The 22,434-nt window shown below is 40.9% G+C and overlaps 1 protein-coding gene across 1 annotated transcript; it reads left to right on the forward strand.

Annotated features, from left to right (window-relative positions):
* The first annotated feature begins 6,850 nt into the window (after positions 1-6,850).
* Positions 6,851-8,960, forward strand: LOC137062439 (interleukin-1 beta-like). The gene is made up of 3 exons (XM_067433302.1): positions 6,851-6,955; positions 7,048-7,225; positions 8,480-8,960. The coding sequence occupies exons 1-3, from the start codon at positions 6,851-6,853 to the stop codon at positions 8,632-8,634; spliced, it is 438 nt and encodes a 145-aa protein (XP_067289403.1). The 3' UTR covers positions 8,635-8,960.
* Positions 8,961-22,434: the final 13,474 nt, after the last annotated feature.

The raw sequence follows: 22,434 nt of genomic DNA on the forward strand, positions 1-22,434 counted from the left end.
GAACAGAAACAGAGCTGATGGTGAACAGAAACAGAGTTGATGGTGAACAGAAAACAGAGCTGATGGTGAACAGAAACAGAGCTGATGGTGAACAGAAAACAGAGCTGATGGTGAACAGAAAACAGAGCTGATGGTGAACAGAAACAGAGCTGATGGTGAACAGAAAACAGAGCTGATGGTGAACAGAAACAGAGCTGATGGTGAACAGAAAACAGAGCTGATGGTGAACAGAAAACAGAGCTGATGGTGAACAGAAACAGAGCTGATGGTGAACAGAAAACAGAGCTGATGGTGAACAGAAAACAGAGCTGATGGTGAACAGAAACAGAGCTGATGGTGAACAGAAAACAGAGCTGATGGTGAACAGAAACAGAGCTGATGGTGAACAGAAAACAGAGCTGATGGTGAACAGAAAACAGAGCTGATGGTGAACAGAAACAGAGCTGATGGTGAACAGAAAACAGAGCTGATGGTGAACAGAAAACAGAGCTGATGGTGAACAGAAAACAGAGCTGATGGTGAACAGAAAACAGAGCTGATGGTGAACAGAAACAGAGCTGATGGTGAACAGAAAACAGCTGATGGTGAACAGAAAACAGAGCTGATGGTGAACAGAAAACAGAGCTGATGGTGAACAGAAAACAGAGCTGATGGTGAACAGAAACAGAGCTGATGGTGAACAGAAAACAGAGCTGATGGTGAACAGAAAACAGAGCTGATGGTGAACAGAAAACAGAGCTGATGGTGAACAGAAACAGAGCTGATGGTGAACAGAAAACAGAGCTGATGGTGAACAGAAAACAGAGCTGATGGTGAACCGAAACAGAGCTGATGGTGAACAGAAAACAGAGCTGATGGTGAACAGAAAACAGAGCTGATGGTGAACAGAAACAGAGCTGATGGTGAACAGAAAACAGAGCTGATGGTGAACAGAAAACAGAGCTGATGGTGAACAGAAAACAGAGCTGATGGTGAACAGAAACAGAGCTGATGGTGAACAGAAACAGAGCTGATGGTGAACAGAAACAGAGCTGATGGTGAACAGAAAACAGAGCTGATGGTGAACAGAAACAGAGCTGATGGTGAACAGAAAACAGAGCTGATGGTGAACAGAAACAGAGCTGATGGTGAACAGAAACAGAGCTGATGGTGAACAGAAACAGAGCTAATGGTGAACAGAAAACAGAGCTGATGGTGAACAGAAACAGAGTTGATGGTGAACAGAAAACAGAGCTGATGGTGAACAGAAAACAGAGCTGATGGTGGAAGTCTCTGTTAGCTCCGCAGCACATTGTGGTCCACTCCATGTTTCAGATTTCTCCTAGCGGCAGTGTCCTGATGATGTCGTCGAGGCATGACAGCTGAAGACCAGATGATGGGTCTTCATGACGATTTAGACGATTGGGATCGCCACAGCACCATGCAGGAGGCAGAACATTTTTCTGGGCACTTCTGTGGACACACTGGGGTCCGCGCAGAAGTCCAAGCCGCTCCACGGCCGCAATGCAAGATGGAACAGCCCAACATCATGCCGGTGTCATGACAAATCCTGTCCGCCTGGGAAATCGTGTCTGCTGGTAGCGGTTTTAAATGCCTGATCAAAAGTTGTTATACATGGTTCTGGACAAGCAATTGTTTAAAAATAAACTATGAATTCATTGCCATACTAAGTACACACATACACACACAAAACATCTATTTGAAATATGTAATTGATTGCTATAATGGGAGCAAAAAAAAATTCTGAATTATTTTGACTGATAAACTAAGTACCAATACAAAATCATGACATAGTAATGTACCTATAATGTAAATAATAAAGAATTAAACAAAAAAAACAGCAATATACAGAACAGGTGCACAAAATAAATAGATTATATACGAGATATGCTTGTATATATCTTATATACTTATATAAGCACTTATAGCTTCAGTTATATACTATACTACATATGAAACATATGCTTTGTAAGACATTAAAGACTATTTTAACACAATTTAAACAGCAAAAATCATAACGCGATTTTGTAAGAATTGTAATCAGGCTCTCAAAAGATTACCTATTAAAATTTCTTTCAGCCAATAGAATCGCTCTGGGGGTCCTTGCGGACACAATTTCATAGTGGACAGGATTTGCCATGACACCGGACGCCGATGACGCTAGCCCGGTGCAAACTTCAGCCACCATGCAGCTCAAGCCCGAAGGAAGCCTGAGTTAGTCCAAGTGTGGGTCTCTGCAAATCATAGTACACTAAAAAATGCTGGGTTAAAAACAACCCAAGTTGGGTTGAAAATGGAGAAACCCAACGAATGGGTTGTTTTAAAGGGATACTTCACCGCTTTTTCATATTAAACTGTTATTCCCTTAACTAAGACGAGTTGATACATCCCTCTCTCGTCTGAGTGCGTGCACTTAATCGCTCTGACGCGCGGTGACGATCTGATAGCATTTAGCTTAGCCCGCTAAGCCCAGTTCATTCACTATGGTACCAAACAGAGATCAAGTTAGAAGCGACCAAACACCTCCATATTTTCCCTATTTAAATACAGTTACACGAATAGTTGAACAATCTAGTATGGTGGTGACACAAAATAAAACGTGGCGCTTTTCTAAACGGATTAAAAATGAGAACTCTAATGTATGGCAGAATAGCACTTCTGAGAGTACTTCGACTCGGCGCAGTAAAAAGTCACGGCTGAAACATCCTCCCTCACATCTCCTCCTCCCTCTCTCATTTCTGTCAATAGGGGGGAGGGGGAGATGTGAGGATCATGGGAAAACATGGAGGTGTTCGGTCGCTTCTAACTTGATCTCTGTTTGGTACCATCAGGGAGATTAAGTGCACACACTCAGACGAGAGAGGGATGTATACACTCGTTTTAGTTAAGGGAATAATATAGTTTAATATGAAAAAGCGGTGAAGTATCCCTTTAAGCAAACATTTAACCCAACCGCTTGGGTTTGCCCATTTTCAACCCAACCTGGGTTGTTTTTAACCCAGCATTTTTAGGCCATGCCAAAAGCCAAGATTTCTTTCACATACTAGTAAATCTAAAAAAATGAGTGTACAAGTGTTTGCTCATTTTGCCACAGCCCAGGGCTAGTTGTCACATAGGTTATAGGCTATGGTCTAATCTAATGTTTTCAGTTTCAGTACTTGTCTTCAAGTTGGTGATGCATAGTTTAAAACTGTTGCAAATTAGGATAATTTTTGTGATTTATTTTCCCCCCTCTTTATAAACTAAAACTTAAGTTACTTCATATTATTGCTAAAGCTGTTGGGGAAACAAATGACCACAAAAGTGAAGAAAACAACCAACTGGCGTAATTACACATTTTTGTTGCTGATAAAAACAATGGGTTTAAGTTTTTGTATTTTACCTTTTACATTTTTGCCGTTTTATGTTTTTAAATAGTTTTACTGTAATGTTTTTGCTAAAAAAAATATTAAAAAGTAAATAAATAAAGCATGTAATAGGCTGTTTAATGGCAGGTTTTCATTACAACTTACCTCATATAGAATGACAACATAAACTGTATTTTTATCCTGGATGAGGGACATATTAAGATTTTAAATGAACTCTTTCTAAGAAATATTCACATAAATTCCTCACAGAGTTTTGCTCTTATTGCATAATGCCTAGAAAATGTTACTTAATATTTAACTACCCAACATGCAAATGGGTAGTTGACAAAAATCGTTTTTTTTAAATAAAACACCACTTGAGGAAAAACACATACTGTTATGTAGTGTGAATTTTACTGTTTGAGTAAATATAAGGGGTCACTAACTCTGTCAATTCTTTCACCGTTTTTTTAACATTTTTACTGAAATGTTTCCTAAGGTTTTGCACCAAAGGACAACACAAATTAACACTTTTACAGTGGATCCAAAAAAGATAAATAGCTGAACAATGCTGAGACAAAATCTTACCATGTGCTCACGTCATGGACTTCTTCACAGTAACATAACCTTGAATCGGGGTCCTTCAACTAATTAAACTTGTCTGTGAAATTGTAATTTTGTAAAAAATTATAATTTATTGAACCATGCTTGAGACATTCACACCACAGGACAATTTAAAAAATGTAAATAAAGACAGCATTTTTAACACAAAGAGATGTTTAACCATTTACTGCATTTTAAATTATGACAATACTAATTATACTCATTTGTATCTTGTGTGACTGACTGCCCTGTCAAGTCAACAACCCAAATATAAGTAACTTGCCTGACGTTTTGAATGTAATCTTTTTTATTAGTATTTAGGCCTATTAAAAACAACTTTATTTCATACTTTTTGTGTCACATTAAAATTCTACTTGCAAAACAAAAGCTTTTAATTATTATTAAAACAAATGATTCTCTTCTTATTTTAAAGAAATTATAATAAAATAGAATGCATCTTATTTTTAAAGAATATTAACTATTAAGTCAGTTTAGTTTTTTTCAGTCTAAGTCAGTCCGCATTTCTTTTCCTTTTACACTAGACTGTAATTTGCGCCACACAAAATATATTAAATTGGCCTTTAATTAGGTGAATTAGGTGAAAACAAGATCATTATATAATGGTTGTATTGAAGTTATTCTATGTTTGATAGCATGTAATTTTGAACGAATTAATAGATCCGGTCAACAAGCATTGCGTCATTGTGAGTGCAGCTTGAGCACAACCTAGCGTCCTGAAATTCTTTTTCGTAGAAAAAAGGTAAAATAATTATGTTTAATAGTTTTCTGTCTGGACAGTAATCTAACAAAGAAAAGTTTACGTTAGTTCAAATGCGCCTTACAGGGATTTGCGCCATAAAAAAAGTGCCTCACCTGCTCTGATTTGTCCGGTATGTCGAAAAACTGTTAACTCGACTTCCTCGTCATGGGGAAATTCGGAAATTCCCGTTTTAGGAGAATGATATAAAAGTCGCACTTCTACTGTCACTAGACATTAAACCAAAGACTCTCACAAGAGAAACAACCCATTCAGAATTCCAGAGAGATACTCGACTGAACGACTGGTATGTTGCGGGCATTTGCATCTTGGCATCTTTGCTATCTTGGCAAAGTCCGGTTTTTTAACAGATAACGATGATTATTTTCTCAATGTTTTAACTGTTTGAATGTTTTGTGCTTTATTTTAGAACGATGGCATGCGACCGATATGACATAACTTTCGCCTCTGATGAGTAAGTATCAGACCCATGGGCGTAGATTACGCGGGGGACGCGGGGGACGTGTCCCCCTCACTTTTAATAAAATGTATTTTCGTCCCCCGCACTTTTACTGGGTCTCACCGATCCTAGTCGACCTGCTCCGAGCGGGATTCGAACCTGCGCGAGGGCGGGCAAGTTAACAGGGACGCTAAAAACAGCTTTCTCTAATCTCGGTTGAGAGCGCGCTTCTTGAGGTCACGGGCAAATGTATTTACATAGAAACCAAAGTGAATACATCAAGATTTAAATTCAGAGACAAAAAATTATCTATGCAGGACCTGTAATTTTATTCGAATCTAAATATGAGGAGGGCGCTCTCACAGAAAATCCAAAAGCGGATTCGTAGAGGTAATACCTCTGGAGCTGTAGCTGAGCTGAAGGAAAACAATCGTTATGAGAGATGAAACGTGACGACGACAATCAGACGATTGCGACAATATATGCTTTATGTGTGTTTTTCAAGTCATCTCAATGTAGGCTATTTATTGACAATAAAGTAGGCTATATGAATAATGCAGCTTTTAATGTTTAGTATCTTCTGCTCACCAAGGCTGCATTTATGTAATCAAAAATAGTTAAAACAGTACTATTTTTAAATATTATTACAAATTAAAACAGCTTTTTTTCTATGTGAATATATATAGTAATTTATTCCTGTGATCAAAGCTGAATTTATAATCATTACTCCAGTCTTCAGTGTCACAAGATCCTTTACTAATCGTTATAACCAAGATATAATAATCAAGATATAATCAAGATATAAGATATAAAAAATAATTTTATAATCAAGAAACATTTATAATTATTATCTGTGTTGAAAACAGTTGTGCTGCTTAAAAATGTTGTGGAAACCACGATAGCCTACATGTTATTTTTCAGGATTCTTTAATGAATAGAAAGTTCAATGGACAGCATTTATTTGCATTTATTAAATACATTATCTTTTTTAATATTAAAAATATCACTTGTGATCAATTTAATGCATGCCTGATCAATAAAAGTATTAATTTCTCTCTTTTTTAATTTTACCACAAATGTTTAGATGGTTTCCACAAAAATTAAGCAGCACCTTGAGCAGCAAAACTGATAATAATCATAAATGTGTGTTGATCATCAGATCCTCATCTGAGAATGATTAGTGAAGGATCATGTGACACTGAAGACTGAAGTAATGATGATAAATTCAGCTTTGATATATCACACTTTACTATATCTTCACATGGAGAACAGCATGGTTTACATCAGAATATATCTATATTTTTTTACATTGCATAAAATCTATGGAATCTTAATGCACAATTGTTTGTAGTATATAAACCAATCATAAAATTGGCATAAAAAATAGGAGAATAATATTATAGATATTAATTAGTGGTTATTGTTCAGCAGTGTATTTGATATCTTGCCCAATTAAAAGCAAGAGATGTGATAAATTATATTGGTCCAAAAGGGGGGGGGGGGGGGGGGGTATTACGACATTTCTGTCCCCCTCACTTCTGAAAAGATGGCTACGCCCCTGATCAGACCAAACGTTTTTTATATTATTATTTGTATTATTGCAGCACTCAGCTGTCGATGACGCAATGATACGTCGTTTACTTATTGAATTAGCTTTGGTTTTCATTTTGAACTCGTCTGATTATGTATTTGATTTACTTCCTAAACAGCTTATCTGAGACAGACAGTGCGGTTTACTCTGACAGTGCCGAGTCGGATGAGATGGACTGCCCTGATGCCCCACCCATCGTGAGTTGCTATTAAATATGCTTATAGATGAGGTTAAATTAAAAGTAACTTAATTCATCTAAAACATAACTCTAAAAATAATTTCTCTTCAGAGCTGCCAATGCAACATGCCCGAAGGCATCAAATTGGAAATGTGGAGGCATTCCTCCAGAATGAAGCATGTGGTGAACATCATCATTGCTCTGAAGAGGATGAAGAACGTCAAGCCCAAGTCTTCAGAGTTTGGTGAAGAAGAGGTGCTTGACTTCATCATGGACCGTGTGATCCAAGGTACTACTACCAAACTTCTATGCAACTAAAACTAGCATCTGGTGGTTTGATTTTACATTGACTGACTGGTAGAACTGGTAAACCACATCTGGTCAAGATGGTTAGAGCTTGAAGTCCACAACAAACCAGATTCTGCGTTCCAGTTACCATATGACCTAGTTTGTCCAGTAAAACCACAATAATATTATGAAATTTGCAATACCATACTAAACTATAATTGTGGAACTAATGAACATTTACTAAAAAACTGAACTGACTTGAGCTGAATCATGACTATTGTCAAGAAGTTTTAGAACAACATTTGAATGTGTCTAATATTTGTTGACTGTTTCCAATAATCAGAGTAAGACACAATACAAGCAATTATTATGTAGTCTGGTTATTTTTACTGCCATTTATTCACATGCCTCTATTAACTTTACAAATGATGAATTGGCATATAGCAGGTGTATTACGAAAACATAAAACATGGTGTATTGCGTTATATCCATGTCGCACAATGTCAACACGTACTCGGTTTCTTCAGAACCCAAAAATGTGATGCCGTCTATACCATTATGTTTACTAGTCTCCGCATGATACAGTCAGAGTGGAATAGATGTGATTTGTAGGCTGCATCTGAAGTCAAATACTCTCGAGCAGGTACTTTTAAATAATTACTTTATTACCGCAAAAAAAAAAAAAACTTAGGTTCTATATAGTATGACGTACTACATTCGCCATGGGACCCTTATGTCACTATCATTCACAAGTCCTCTCCTGTGGCCTCATGGGATAGTTAAGTGTACATCATATACACACTTCAAAAACTCGCAGATTCATAGGTAATCCTGTTTATGAGTACTTTGAATTCGGACATACTACTCTTATCACATATTGTTTTTCACCTACTATATAGTAAGGAAGTGTGCGATTTCCAAAGCATTTACAGTTAAATGCATTTTAATTGCGAATAAAACCCCATTTACTTCGATTATGAGTTTAATACGCATCAAATTGATCAATCTGTTTACATGAGGTAAAGCTTCACACTAATTACTATTTCCTCAATCTCATTACAGTCCCATTATGAAGGATGCTTCATTTGTCCTCTTGTTTAAAGCTGCTTTGAAAGTTTCTGTACTGTATAAAGTAACTTTGTGACTTGACTTGAATATCAACTTGACCTAAAAGGGGATTGATAAGCAAAATGTTTAAGCATTTGCTCTCTTTTTTTGGTTGTTGATGTTCACTAATGTCTTTTTACTTCCACAGAGCGTCGGATTAATCGGGCTGAGGTAACGATACCATTTTACACCAAGCTCAGCAAGACCTTGCAGTGCAACGTTTGTGATCAGTTCAAGAAGACTCTGGTGCAAAGCCCCGGATCTCCTCATTTGCTGGCTCCTCATGTGCCAGATGCAGAGTAGCAGATACACAAGCTTCACGCTGGAGAAGAAATAATTAATCCAGAATTAAGAGTCAAATTTGATTCCTTAACTATTTTAAGAGAGTATGTACCGAGTACAGTTTATAATCTGGATTTATTTATTTATTGTTCCAAACCTTTTAAGACTTGATGTGTTCTGTCAGCTGTTAGACTGCACATCTTTTTGCACTATGTGAAAAATTTATTGTGGTAATGGTAAATTCACATTGAATTATTTTAGTATTAGTAAGTATAAATGTTCATCTATATCCATCATTTATTATATTTTATTTAATATTTATTTTAAATTATGTAATTTCAATCAAACTTGTTTTGTACTGGATTTGTCTTATGAAATAAACCTATGAAATAATCCGTTACATGGTGTTCGAGTTGATCTCAGAGCTGGTGGTCTTTATTCGAAGTTGGGAGGCAAAAAAAATGACATGATAAAGAATGATAATTTACTCCCTTCCAAACATGTAAAGATAGATTTTGCCAGATGGTTTTCCAAGCATACATTTTAATCACTTAAAAATCCATATTTATTGAATGAATCATAATAAAATAGATATATTATTGTATTGGTTAACGAAATTTGAGTATGGTTTGAGTACCCTATTGGTATCTGCTCTGGGCCTACAGAATTAGAAAATAAAACTTGAGCGCCCCCATGTGACAGAAATAATCACTGCACAAACACAGTTCATCGCTTTCTATACAGTCAAACCAGAAATTATTCAGACACCAGATATTCTTTTTTACTAGTGGGTGCAGGACACTTTAGTTCATTTATGTAAGTGAGATAGCAAAATAAAGTAAATTATGACATTATACCCCAAAATCCTTCATACAGTGGACTAAAAATGGATAATTACGGACCACATTTTGACCTGACCATGTTTTTCTGAAGTGTTTTTGCTTTTGCTAATGTGACCTTTGACACCTCACACTGAACAAAATGAAGCATTCCTTGGTCATTGGTTGACCTAAACTGCTATTATCTAACTGTACTTAAATTGAACAGCTGATTGTTTGTTTGTAATCCATTATATCCCTTTCAATCAAACTTATATGACATTATCAAGAATAATTTGTTCTGACACAGTTTAACTCAAAGTGTCATATGTTATGGTATGGGTCGTATTTTATTACCATTTTCTAAACTATAGCGAATAAATGTGAGAAAATGTCTGAATAAATCTTGGGTTGACTGTAAGCATAACTGACAACTCATTGTTGTCCATTAAATCTGTGGTCCCCAAAAAAATTCTCCTGGTGATCCATTGATGTGACAAATCTCAAATGTAGTCATCTCAATGAGCTTGAACCTGTCGATATCAGATTTAAAGAAAACCATGATTTGACTGATTTATGAGTTTTTCAAACAGAGCTCAAATGTCTATATTTTCATTGCCATAGGCCTATAGCAAAACCTGTCCACAATCAAATTTAAATAACATTTCAACAATATTTTCATAAAAATACAGTTATTATCACTTCATTATAAATTTACGTTTGACAAAAAAGTCCTGAATAGACCACTTCTGCCACTACTGGAGTAAATTGTTACAATTAGATAAAAGAAGCCAAATGTCTCTCTTTCTGTGACTGACTATAAGTCAAATCCACGTTCTGTTTGATGCTGGAGTGTGTGCATGTATGTAAATTACTACTAGAACAAACTTGATTAATGGCATTGATTAACGGTATTTACAGTATTTAACGGTATTAAGGCTTAATACTCGACTGCAATGTACCTGTGGAAAGAACATGTAGGTCTAACAAAAACAACGGAATATTCTATCGTATGAATGTAATGGCAAAAAAAAGTACTCCGTCGCTTTACTGAATAAGAGACCAACATTAGCCAATTATCTTTATAAAGGTTTATTTCTTGCAAGAAAGAGCCACAATCAACACAGTCATCAGTGCCTGCATCGAGTGTGAACTGAAGACATAACAGAAGTCACAATCTCTTATACCCCTAGTGTCAAAACAACCCCTCTCAGTAGTTTTCCACACATGGTAAGAGTGTTAAACATAGCACAGAAGTGTCCTGTGTGGCAGAGACACATATTAGCTCCTGTATGAATGCAAACGCACTTTAAATAATCAATATTCTTAATCAGTGATTTGTACATTTTTTCCCCAACAGTGAATATTCTCAATCAGAGCCACAATGGTGACAAATGAATGTCATCAACTATAGTGTTGGGCCCAGAGACAGCATAGAGGACATTTGACCCACAATTCATTTGAGTTACCAAGTGGAATATATATATACAGTGAGGAAAATAAGTATTTGAACACCCTGCTATTTTGCAAGCTCTCCCATTTGGAAATCATGGAGGGGTCTGAAATTGTCATTGTAGGGGCATGTCCACTGTGAGAGACATAATCTAAAAAAAATATCCAGAAATCACAATATATGATTTTTTAACTATTTATTTGTATGATACAGCTGCAAATAAGTATTTGAACACCTGTCTATCAGCTAGAATTCTGACCCTCAAAGACCCGTTAGTCTGCCTTTAAAATGTCCACCTCCACTCCATTTATTATCCTACATTAGATGCTGCTGTTTGAGGTCGTTAGCTGCATAAAGACACCTGTCCACCCCATACAATCATTAAGAATCCAACTACTAACATGGCCAAGACCAAAGAGCTGTCCAAAGACACTACAGACAAAATTGTACACCTCCACAAGGCTGGAAATTGCCAAGCAGCTTGGTGAAAAAAAAGGTCCACTTGGAGCAATCATTAGAAAATGGAAGAAGCAAAACATGACTGTCAATCTCCCTCGAACTGGGGCTCAATGCAAGATCTCACCTCGTGGGGTCCCAATGATCCTAAGAAAGGTGAGAAATCAGCCCAGAACTACACGGGAGGAGCTGGTCAATGACCTGAAAAGAGCTGGGACAACCGTTTCCAAGGTTACTGTTGGTAATACACTAAGACTTCATGGTTTGAAATCATGCATGGCACAGAAGTTTCCCCTGCTTAAACCAGCACATGTCCAGGCCCTTCTTAAGTTTGCCAATGACCATTTGGATGATCCAGAGGTGTCATGGGAGAAAGTCATGTGGTCAGATGAGACCAAAATATAAATTTTTGGTCATAATTCCACTAAACGTGTTTGGAGGAAGAAGAATGATGAATACCATCCCAAGAACTCCATCCCTACTGTGAAGCATGGGGGTGGCAGCATCATGCTTTGTGGGTGTTTTTCTGCACATGGGACAGGGCGACTGCACTGTATTAAGGAGAGGATGACCAGGGCCATGCATTGCAAGGTTTTGGGTAACAACCCCCCTTCCCTCAGTTAGAGCATTGAAGATATATATATATATATATATATATATATATATATATATATATATATATATATATATATATATATATATATATATATATATATATATATATATATATGATCGCGCCAGTTTGACCTTACAAGACAGAATTAATAGCAGATGGGAACACTAGATGAGATTCGTCTGGATATAAAGTAAACATAAATAATAATAATTAACATAAATACTGTTCGGTTTCTCACAGAAACCGATCAGTTTGTGTCTTAAGACATCAATGTGTCGTCATGAGCAGCAGGGTTTTTGTGCATGTTGTCTGAGCATGTTTTTTTTTTTACTCTGATAGAGTTGTTAGCCACTCACATGCATTATAACTGGGAGACTGAAACAGTTGAAGTTAAAAAATCTGCATTTGTGTTCTACTGAAGAAACAAACACACCAACATCTTGGATGCACTGGGGGTAGATAAACATCACATTTTTATTTTTGGGTGAACTATTCCTTTAAAACCATGCATTTATTTGTTCCCCTGAATTACTTTTTAGAGTAAAGTCAATTCAGGTAAGCAACTAAAAAGTAACCTAGTATAATTCACACAATAAAAATAGCTGGCTAATTTATTTGTGGACTGGCGCTTCATACTAATATATCCAAGAGATTAAAAAAGTGCTTAGTAGGTACGTTCTGATTTTGCTGAGTACCCCTAAACAACCCTCCCTAAACTCAGCGGGAAATGATAGCTGAATAACACTGACGTAGAAGCACCTAACCCTCTGTGAGACTAAACGTGTGCCTAAAATCTGATTGGTTGATTGGGATGTTGTTCCAGAATCAACAAACATGATGATCCAGAAACATAACACATTCATCGTGGATCCTCATTAAAATACCTTGGAGTACCATAGTAAATGTTGTGCATGCTGTTGTTTTGCCATCTGATGCATGCATCCCTGTACCATGGTCCTGTTTGTAAAGAGATTCCTGCTGCCACCAGATGGCGTCCTGCCGGGTTCTTTGCAGCAGAGGTTTGTCCCAATTGGTTGCACTCATCCCTGAAACAAATACACGATTGTGAGATTTAAAATCGAAGTCATGAACGACAGATTTCCATTAAGGAACTCCATTAAATGTCGAAAAAAAAAATTGTTCGTTTTTTTTTTTACAAATGTTCAGATGGATTTTTTTTAATAAAACACCTAAATAAGTCCAGGGTACAAAAAAAATAAAAATAATAATAATAATAATAAAAAAAAAATAATCCCTGCATGAATCTATCATTATAATAACACTATACAAATTCTTTAGCAGCAGCAGAGGGATTATTCAGTTGGGGTTTTTACGCCTTGTGTGATTGGATGAAACAGTCCTGCGGTTCCATGAGGAATGATTTAAATCAGGTGGTTATGCCAAATCTCAAGAATCCCTCACCCACAAACAGCTCTCCAAAGAAACAGCATTACCGCATCTCTCCATTACAAGTCCCACTGCAGCAACCCGATTCCCTTTTCACACAGTGGCTGCATTGAATTGCACAAGCCGAACCCATACATACAAAGGACAGTGTCATTAAAGATGTTTCAGGTCATTCTGAGCCGCTGATCGAATAAAAACTGAAACACATGATCTGGCAAATTCATGGTACTAATGTGTTACCTGAATAGGTGTTTTTTGGTCAAACATTAAGGTGGTAGGCCTATAATTGAATTAGGCTATATTACAATAACATGCTACTTCCTGTTCAATATTGCTAATGCTTTTTTGATTCAAATGGAATAGTGTTTACAATTTTTAATTTAATCTAAGTGAATGTGATATGTTTTTGAGTCGCAGATTGCATTAAAAAACAACAGCAGGAGAGCATAAATGCTATTCATCATTCAACTTATTTTCAAGGGATTGAAAACATAATCCGTTTGCACGCTCGCATGCGCATGCTGCAGAATGTATGTCTCACATTCCGGGCACATGGCAACACCAGCTAAATATAGCCTGGCAGCCCAGCAGAGCACGCTGAGATCAGGGTTTCTTCCTGCGAACGCAACGCAGAATCCCCATCACGTAACGTACTCGGTTACTTTCGTAACCTCGGTTCCCTGAGAGAGAGGAACGAGTATTACGTATACGTACGGGAAAAACTCCTTTTCTCGAGAATGTGAAGCAAAACTTTTAATAAAGGTATCTATGTAAAGCGCAGTGAGCTGCACGGCCATAGCCCAGCGCGAGGAGCGCTCTGATTGGCCGGGCTGCGGCAACTGCAGGAACCTATGGTGAGGCGGCTGAGAGGAACGAACCAATGGGGGGCGTTCCAGAAGCCCGCCGAAAAAGGTGCTTATATTTGCATACAGGAGGCTATATAAGACCCTAATTCGCCATAGGTGTCAGGTTTTAAGATCGACTGAAGCGATACCTGAGAAGCATAAACACGGCACGGAACGTAATACTCGTTCCTCTCTCTCAGGGAACCGAGGTTACGAAAGTAACCGAGTACGTTCCCTTTCGAGAGAGGTTCCTCGTATTACGTATGGGAACACAATGTAAAGCGCCGTGTGTGCTGACTGACCCAGTATACCCAAAGCACATGTTATAAACCCCCGAGACACCGACAGAGGCGGCTTATAAGGGGAATGAAGAACCGGAAGAGTCGGTTCGTTTGAACAGCTGATCGGACATAGTCGGATCTTATGATGAATGAATAGTGCTTAAGGACTAATGTGTACAGGCCAAAATGTAAGGCAATCTGTTTGCCAGGGTCAAGATAGAGCCTAGATGGAGAGAAGCCCTGCTTGTAGAGCTGGAACCTCCAACTTGTAGAATCTGATAAAAGTGGACGGAGAGGCCCAGCCTGCCGCCGCACAGATATCTTCCAAAGAAATGTCACACGACCAAGCCCAAGATGAGGCCATGCCTCTAGAGGAGTGGGCTTAAATGCCTGTAGGACAGGTTAGGTCCTGGACCTATATGCTAGTGGGACTGCATCCACTATCCAGTGTGAGAGACTGTTTCATGACAGCACAAACTTTAGTGCGGCCACCGAAGCAATGAAGAGCTGATCCGACTGCCTGAAGGGGGCGGAGCGCTCTAGATACAATCTCAATGCTCTGACTGGGCAGAATAGGTTTGCGTCTTATTCTCTCTGAGACGCGGGTTAAGCAGTGCAAAGACCTGCATACTGAAGGGGTTGATAGCACTTTCAGCATAAAACCATGCCTCGGTTTGAGCACAACCTTGAAGTTGCTGGACCCAAACTCAAGACAGGAAGGGCTCATGGAGAGTGCAGGTAAGCCACCCACTCGGTTAACCGAGGCCACAGCCAGCAGAAAAACGGTTTTGAGTGATATGTGCTTCAAGCTCGTGTTCTGAAGTGGTTAGGAGGGGGAACCCTTCACGGCCTCCAAAACCATGGCGAGGTCCCAAATAGGGACCGAGGTAGGGGCAAGGCGGGCTGAATCTCCTGGCCCCTTTAAGAAAACACACAATAAGATCACTTTTCCCTAGTGAATGTGCCGCGATCGGAGCGTGGCTAGCTGCTATGGCGGAGACACACACCCCGAGTATGGAGGGGGGACGACCCGCATCCATTAGCTCTTGGAGAAAGCGAGCGGTTCCGCCAGTTCGCATGAGTGTGCGTCGATGTTTCGCGTAGCACATTGGTTAGAAAACCACTGACCACTTCAAAGCAGAGCTGCCAGATAGCAGGGGCTCTAGCTTCCGAAATAGTGTTCATAACTTGTCAGAGAGGTTCCCGGATACCGTTGATGGGCCATACGTGGAGGGCCCACAGCTCGGGATTGGGATGCCAGACCTTCCCTTTCATTGGCAGAATAGGCATGGGGCTGTGTCTGACAGCTGAAACAGTATGGAGAACCATGTACGGTTCTTCCAAAGTGGGGCTATTAAAAAGCACAGGCTGCAGCTGGATCGCGATCGGAGGGAACAAATAGAGGGAGTCTGGGCCAACATGGGCCAGGGCATCCCTGCGTTTGCAGAAAAAAAATATTGGGCAGCGTGTGCTGTGCGAGCTGAATTGTTTGCGGGTAAAGGGACCATCCCCCTGGGGACATGGGTCCTCTGGATAACATGTCCAGACCCTGATTCAGAATACCTGGCACGTAAGCCGCCCTTAGGGAGCTCAGATTGTGCTCTGCCCATAAAAGGAGATGCTTAGCCATGCACGGTTCTTATGCCGTAAGTCTTGAGTCTATGACAATGACTGTACTGATAAGCCTGCCCCTCGAAGGCGAATCTCAAGAATGGCCTGTAGTGGGGGTGGGGGGTTATCGTAACGTGAAGTATGCGTTTTTCAGATCTATTGAGAAAACCCAATCCCCGGGGCGAATGTGCGCGAGGATTTGTTTCACCGTCAGCACCTTGAAACGAGCGTGTCATAAGTGCTTTGTTCAGATGCCTGGAAAATGGGCCTGAGACCGCCACCCATTTTCGGCATGAGGAATTAGCGACAGTAAAAACCTGACTCGCTAGCGTCGGGTGTACTGTTTTCGCCGCTCTCTCCTTTAACAGTCTCAATGCCTCAGCGAGAAGCACGTGACTGACACTGCTTCTTACAGAGGGCTCGACCACGGCTTGAATCGCGGGGTCTGCGAGCAAAACTGTAGCGAGAACCTCGTTTTATATGTTCAACACCCAATATTATATACCAGGAATGGCCTGCCAGGCCTGGGCTCGTAAAGCCAGGGGTTGAATTAGATTCGGGGGCTGGCCGCTTAGTAATAGGGGCCTGTTAGCCGGGTTGCTTGTGCTGTAACACTGCTTGTAACACTGTGGGGATAGTGTTAGTTTTGGCGGTGCAGGCTTTGCAGTGGGCGCACGCCTCACATTTATATTGTGTGTGCGAGAGTGAACTTTGTGAAAAGTGCTTGGGTGCAGGAGTGCAGACTGTAAAGTGGGCACATTTCCTACATAGAAAGCTCTTTTGTGTGTAGTGTAAACAATGTGCAGTGGCGCACAACCTACGTAGAATACCCACGGTGCAAACCAGTGAGCAAATCCACAGGGGTAAACGCACACAGCATAGTGTGCAGACGAGCGTGTTTAACACAGGCTAGTTGACTGCAATATTTCATCTCCAGTCACTTAACTTAAGGGAACTGGGAGAATGTAAGGAAGTGCGGGTGGTATGTGAGCCATTCCACAATGCCGTTATGCTCTAGTCTAGACTGAAAGCGCGCATGCAGACAAGCGTGTTTGACCACAGGCTAGTTGACTGCAATAAGGCTAGTTGACTTTATATGGTGTAATCCGGCCGCGGCGGGATTTATTTGTGATTTTGTGAGGCTGAATTAACAGTGCTTATGTAGGGGTGCACACTGTGTAGTGGACACTTTGTCTACAGTGTAAAAACCTTTCCAGCCGCCTGAATAAAGGGGACTGGAAGTGATAGAGTGAAAAAAGGGCTTAGCTTGGCAGCCATTTTCCGACGCCCTTATGCTCTGACAGTGAGCGCGTGCTATGACGTAAGCCGCGCTCTAGTCAGCAACGCGCTGTGGAAGGGGCGCGCGCTATCATGACAAGGCAGCCATTACAACTTCCTTGGCAGTAAGCGCGCGCTGCAGCGACATTGTTCTTGACATACCCAACAGCCCGAGCTCGCTCGTCTGACTTACTCTAGTATTCTCTGTCCGCAGCGCTTCAGCACGGCGGCGGTAGAATGAGCACGGCGAGAGCTTCGGCTCGAGTTTGTTTATTCACTCTAGTATTCTCTGTCCGCGGCGATAGAGCGACAGGACGAGAGAATTGGAAGCGTGAGGTAAAACTCTGTCCGCGGCGCTTCTAGCACGGCGAGAGCTTCGGCTCGAGTTTGTTTATTCACTCTAGTATTCTCTGTCCGCGGCGATAGAGCGACAGGACGAGAGAATTGGAAGCGTGAGGTAAAACTCTGTCCGCGGCGCTTCTAGCACGGCGAGAGCTTCGGCTCGAGTTTGTTTAATCACTCTAGTATTCTCTGTCCGCGGCGATAGAGCGACAGGACGAGAGAATTGGAAGCGTGAGGTAAAACTCTGTCCGCGGCACTTCTAGCACGGCGAGAGCTTCGGCTCGAGTTTGTTTATTCACTCTAGTATTCTCTGTCCGCGGCGATAGAGCGACAGGACGAGAGAATTGGAAGCGTGAGGTAAAACTCTGTCCGCGGCGCTTCTAGCACGGCGAGAGCTTCGGCTCGAGTTTGTTTAATCACTCTAGTATTCTCTGTCCGCGGCGATAGAGCGACAGGACGAGAGAATTGGAAGCGTGAGGTAAAACTCTGTCCGCGGCGCTTCTAGCACGGCGAGAGCTTCGGCTCGAGTTTGTTTATTCACTCTAGTATTCTCTGTCCGCGGCGATAGAGCGACAGGACGAGAGAATTGGAAGCGTGAGGTAAAACTCTGTCCGCGGCACTTCTAGCACGGCGAGAGCTTCGGCTCGAGTTTGTTTATTCACTCTAGTATTCTCTGTCCGCGGCGATAGAGCGACAGGACGAGAGAATTGGAAGCGTGAGGTAAAACTCTGTCCGCGGCGCTTCTAGCACGGCGAGAGCTTCGGCTCGAGTTTGTTTATTCACTCTAGTATTCTCTGTCCGCGGCGATAGAGCGACAGGACGAGAGAATTGGAAGCGTGAGGTAAAACTCTGTCCGCGGCGCTTCTAGCACGGCGAGAGCTTCGGCTCGAGTTTGTTTATTCACTCTAGTATTCTCTGTCCGCGGCGATAGAGCGACAGGACGAGAGAATTGGAAGCGTGAGGTAAAACTCTGTCCGCGGCGCTTCTAGCACGACGAGAGCTTCGGCTCGAGTTTGTTTATTCACTCTAGTATTCTCTGTCCGCGGCGATAGAGCGACAGGACGAGAGAATTGGAAGCGTGAGGTAAAACTCTGTCCGCGGCGCTTCTAGCACGGCGAGAGCTTCGGCTCGAGTTTGTTTATTCACTCTAGTATTCTCTGTCCGCGGCGATAGAGCGACAGGACGAGAGAATTGGAAGCGTGAGGTAAAACTCTGTCCGCGGCGCTTCTAGCACGACGAGAGCTTCGGCTCGAGTTTGTTTATTCACTCTAGTATTCTCTGTCCGCGGCGATAGAGCGACAGGACGAGAGAATTGGAAGCGTGAGGTAAAACTCTGTCCGCGGCGCTTCTAGCACGGCGAGAGCTTCGGCTCGAGTTTGTTTATTCACTCTAGTATTCTCTGTCCGCGGCGATATCGCGACTGAACTAGAGAAGAGGAAGACTGAGGAAAAACTCCGTCTGTCCGCGGCGCCTCCTCAGCGCGACGGTATAGTGACGAGAGCTTCGGCTCGAGTTCGCCTATTCACTCTAGTATTCTCTGTCCGCGGCTGTAGCGCGACGGAATGAGAGAACAGTGGGAACAACTCTGTGGCAGCGGCGGAAGAAGAGCCGCGGCGGCGGAAGAGTGAAGAGAGCTTCGGCTTGAGTGTGCTCATGTCCTCTAACATTCTCTCTTTCCGCGGCGCTATTCAGCGCGACGGGACGAGAGCAGAGGGAGAGTGAGAAGAGCTCCGTCTTTCCGCGGCGCTTAACGACGCGGCGGAACGAGAGAGTCCTCGAGTAGAACAAGCCTGTAAGCTCTAGAAGTGGCGTTGCAGCGGCAACACACACACACAAACACATATAACACTCAACATAGACACAGTTTAAAGGATATATAACGCCGGATGGCGTAGCTGGAACGGCAGAGAAGGCGGAGAGGGAGTCCGTCGTCCTCAGCTGCAGGTTCCGCTGGTGCCTTTTCAACGGCGGTGCTTCTTCCGGAGACCAGCGAAGGTATCGCTGAAGGAGATAAAATCTGACACCTATGGCGAATTAGGGTCTTATATAGCCTCCTGTATGCAAATATAAGCACCTTTTTCGGCGGGCTTCTGGAACGCCCCCCATTGGTTCGTTCCTCTCAGCCGCCTCACCATAGGTTCCTGCAGTTGCCGCAGCCCGGCCAATCAGAGCGCTCCTCGCGCTGGGCTATGGCCGTGCAGCTCACTGCGCTTTACATAGATACCTTTATTAAAAGTTTTGCTTCACATTCTCGAGAAAAGGAGTTTTTCCCGTACGTATACGTAATACGAGGAACCTCTCTCGAAAGGGAACGCCCCCTCCCTCCTCCTCTTTACGCTGCCTTCTCGTGCGGGCGCGTCTCACCGGGGAACTCGAGCTGGTTTCGAAAGCAGTTCATTTACGGTGTCAAGCGGTGTGTGTGTGTGCTGTGTCGCTCCCTGAGGACTTCACCTCAAACCGATGCCGAAAGCTTTCTGCACAAAAACTCGTTATTTGCTGTTTGTTGTGTAGCTATGTTTCAGCAGAGGATAGCTACTGCAAAATGGACAAAACTACCAGCGAAAAAACTACCAAAACAAAAATTTGTTTTGCTAATGTTCCCGTTAAGTAATGAAGACGTTATTTTTAAATCTTCTCTGACGTTTAAAGGCACAAAAATATGTACGATTTTTGGATTAAAATATCCAAAAAACAGAACAGTGTTAGCCATATTTTGTTGACTTGTGTAGCCTTACATTATCCCAAATGTTTCCAAGAATGTTTAAATCCAGATAAATAAGCAATTTTTACCAGGACATGGACCGTGTCCGTCGCCTATCAATGACATCATACCTGGTTAGCCTCAATTTCCGTTTTTATTTTGTAAAAAACATGGAAACACTAAAGACACTTTAAAGCTAGTTCACCCAAAAATGAAAATGTGATGTTTATCTGCTTACCCCCAGGGTATCCATGATGTAGGTGACTTTGTTTTTTCAGCAGAGCACAAATTAAAGAGTAAGTTCACCCAAAAATGAAAATTATGTCATTAATGACTTGTCCACACCCGTAAGAGCTCCTTTCATCTTCATTACACAGTTTAAGATATTTTATATTTAGTCCGAGAGCTTTTCTGTTCCTCCAATGAAAGTGTATGCACACTGTCCATGTCCAGAAAGGGAATAAAAACATCATCACAGTAGTCCATATGTGACATCAGTTAGTTCATTAGAATCTCTTGAAGCATGATCTGCAAACAAAGATTCGAACGGTTATGAATCATCGTATTGATTCATGATTCGGATCGTGTGTCAAACTGCTGAAATCACGTGACATTGGCGATCCGAATCACGAATCAATCGGCTAATTCATAACCCTTTGAATCTTTGTTTGCAGATTGAAAACAAAGGAAGAGAAGACAATGCTGAATACATTTTTAGATTTTGTTATTTTGGGACCAAAATGTATTTTCGATGCTTCAAGAGATTCTAATGAACTAACTGATGTCACATATGGACTACTGTGATGATGTTTTTATTCCCTTTCTGGACATGGACAGTATAGTGATACACTTGCATACGCTCTCGGACTAAATATAAAATATCTTAAACTGTGTTCTGAAGATGAACGGAGGTCTCACGGGTGTGGAACGACATTAGGGTGAGTCGTTAATGACATCATTTTTGGGTGAACTAACCCTTTAAGATTTTTAACTGTGAACTATCCCTTAAGTGAACATTATATTTGGCAAACATTGTAGGTTTGTTACTTTTGAATGTTAGAAGGACATCCATCAAAAACATAATACATGTTCACAGATATTACAATTTTTTTTAAATAATTGTAATAATGACTCAGACATGGATGGAGCTTTATGCTTTCAATCCATTGAAATTAAATTAAATCAAATGAATTGCATTTTTTCCTTCAAAATGGTGTTTGCAATCAGCGGCTCAAAAATATATCCTATTTGCTTGGATACATGTATAATTACATTTAAATGAAAAACGCATTATTAATCTTGAAAAGGGATGCATTTCAACAGAAAAAAATCATAGGCTACACCACCAAGCGTGACCAAATTATACATAAGCAAACAAAATGTTCTCAATATGCATTAGCTAACATGAATAAACAATGAGCTATCTTTTTTTCTTCTCTTTTTTGTATGAAACATAATTCGTCATTGTTTGTTCATGTTCAATCACAATCCATTACCTATGATGTTCACAACTTTTTAATTTAAAAAATGTATTAGTAAATGTATAAATTAACATTAATAATAAATGCTGTGGAAATATTTTTAGTTCATGTTAACTAATGAAACCCTATTGTAAAGTGTTGCACATTTCCCTTTCATTTATTCAGGGAACAATCTAAGCCCAAACTGAATTTTCATGGTTTCAAGCTATGCAAATGTGTTGGCTTTTTGCTGTTATGATGTCACATGACTCCACCCACCGTGACCTAGATCGGAATAACGACAGACTATCCAGTTATTTAATGCTGAGAGACAGCGACGGCTCTTTGTAACCAATGAATGTTCGTGTGATCTCAGCAGGAGCTCATTGCATTTCCAATAATCCCGGCCTGATCTGGCAGAGACCTCAGCGTAGCTTCACTTCACTGTCTGCAGTGCCACCCTGTCTAATTCCTTAGGTACGCCGGGGTCACTTTCAAAGGGTCAGCCGGGACACGGAGCATATTTGTACCCGTCATCCTCAATCCTGTGAGA

This window comes from Pseudorasbora parva, chromosome 23, assembly GCF_024679245.1.
Source record: "Pseudorasbora parva isolate DD20220531a chromosome 23, ASM2467924v1, whole genome shotgun sequence".
NCBI classification, from domain to species: Eukaryota; Metazoa; Chordata; class Actinopteri; order Cypriniformes; family Gobionidae; genus Pseudorasbora; species Pseudorasbora parva.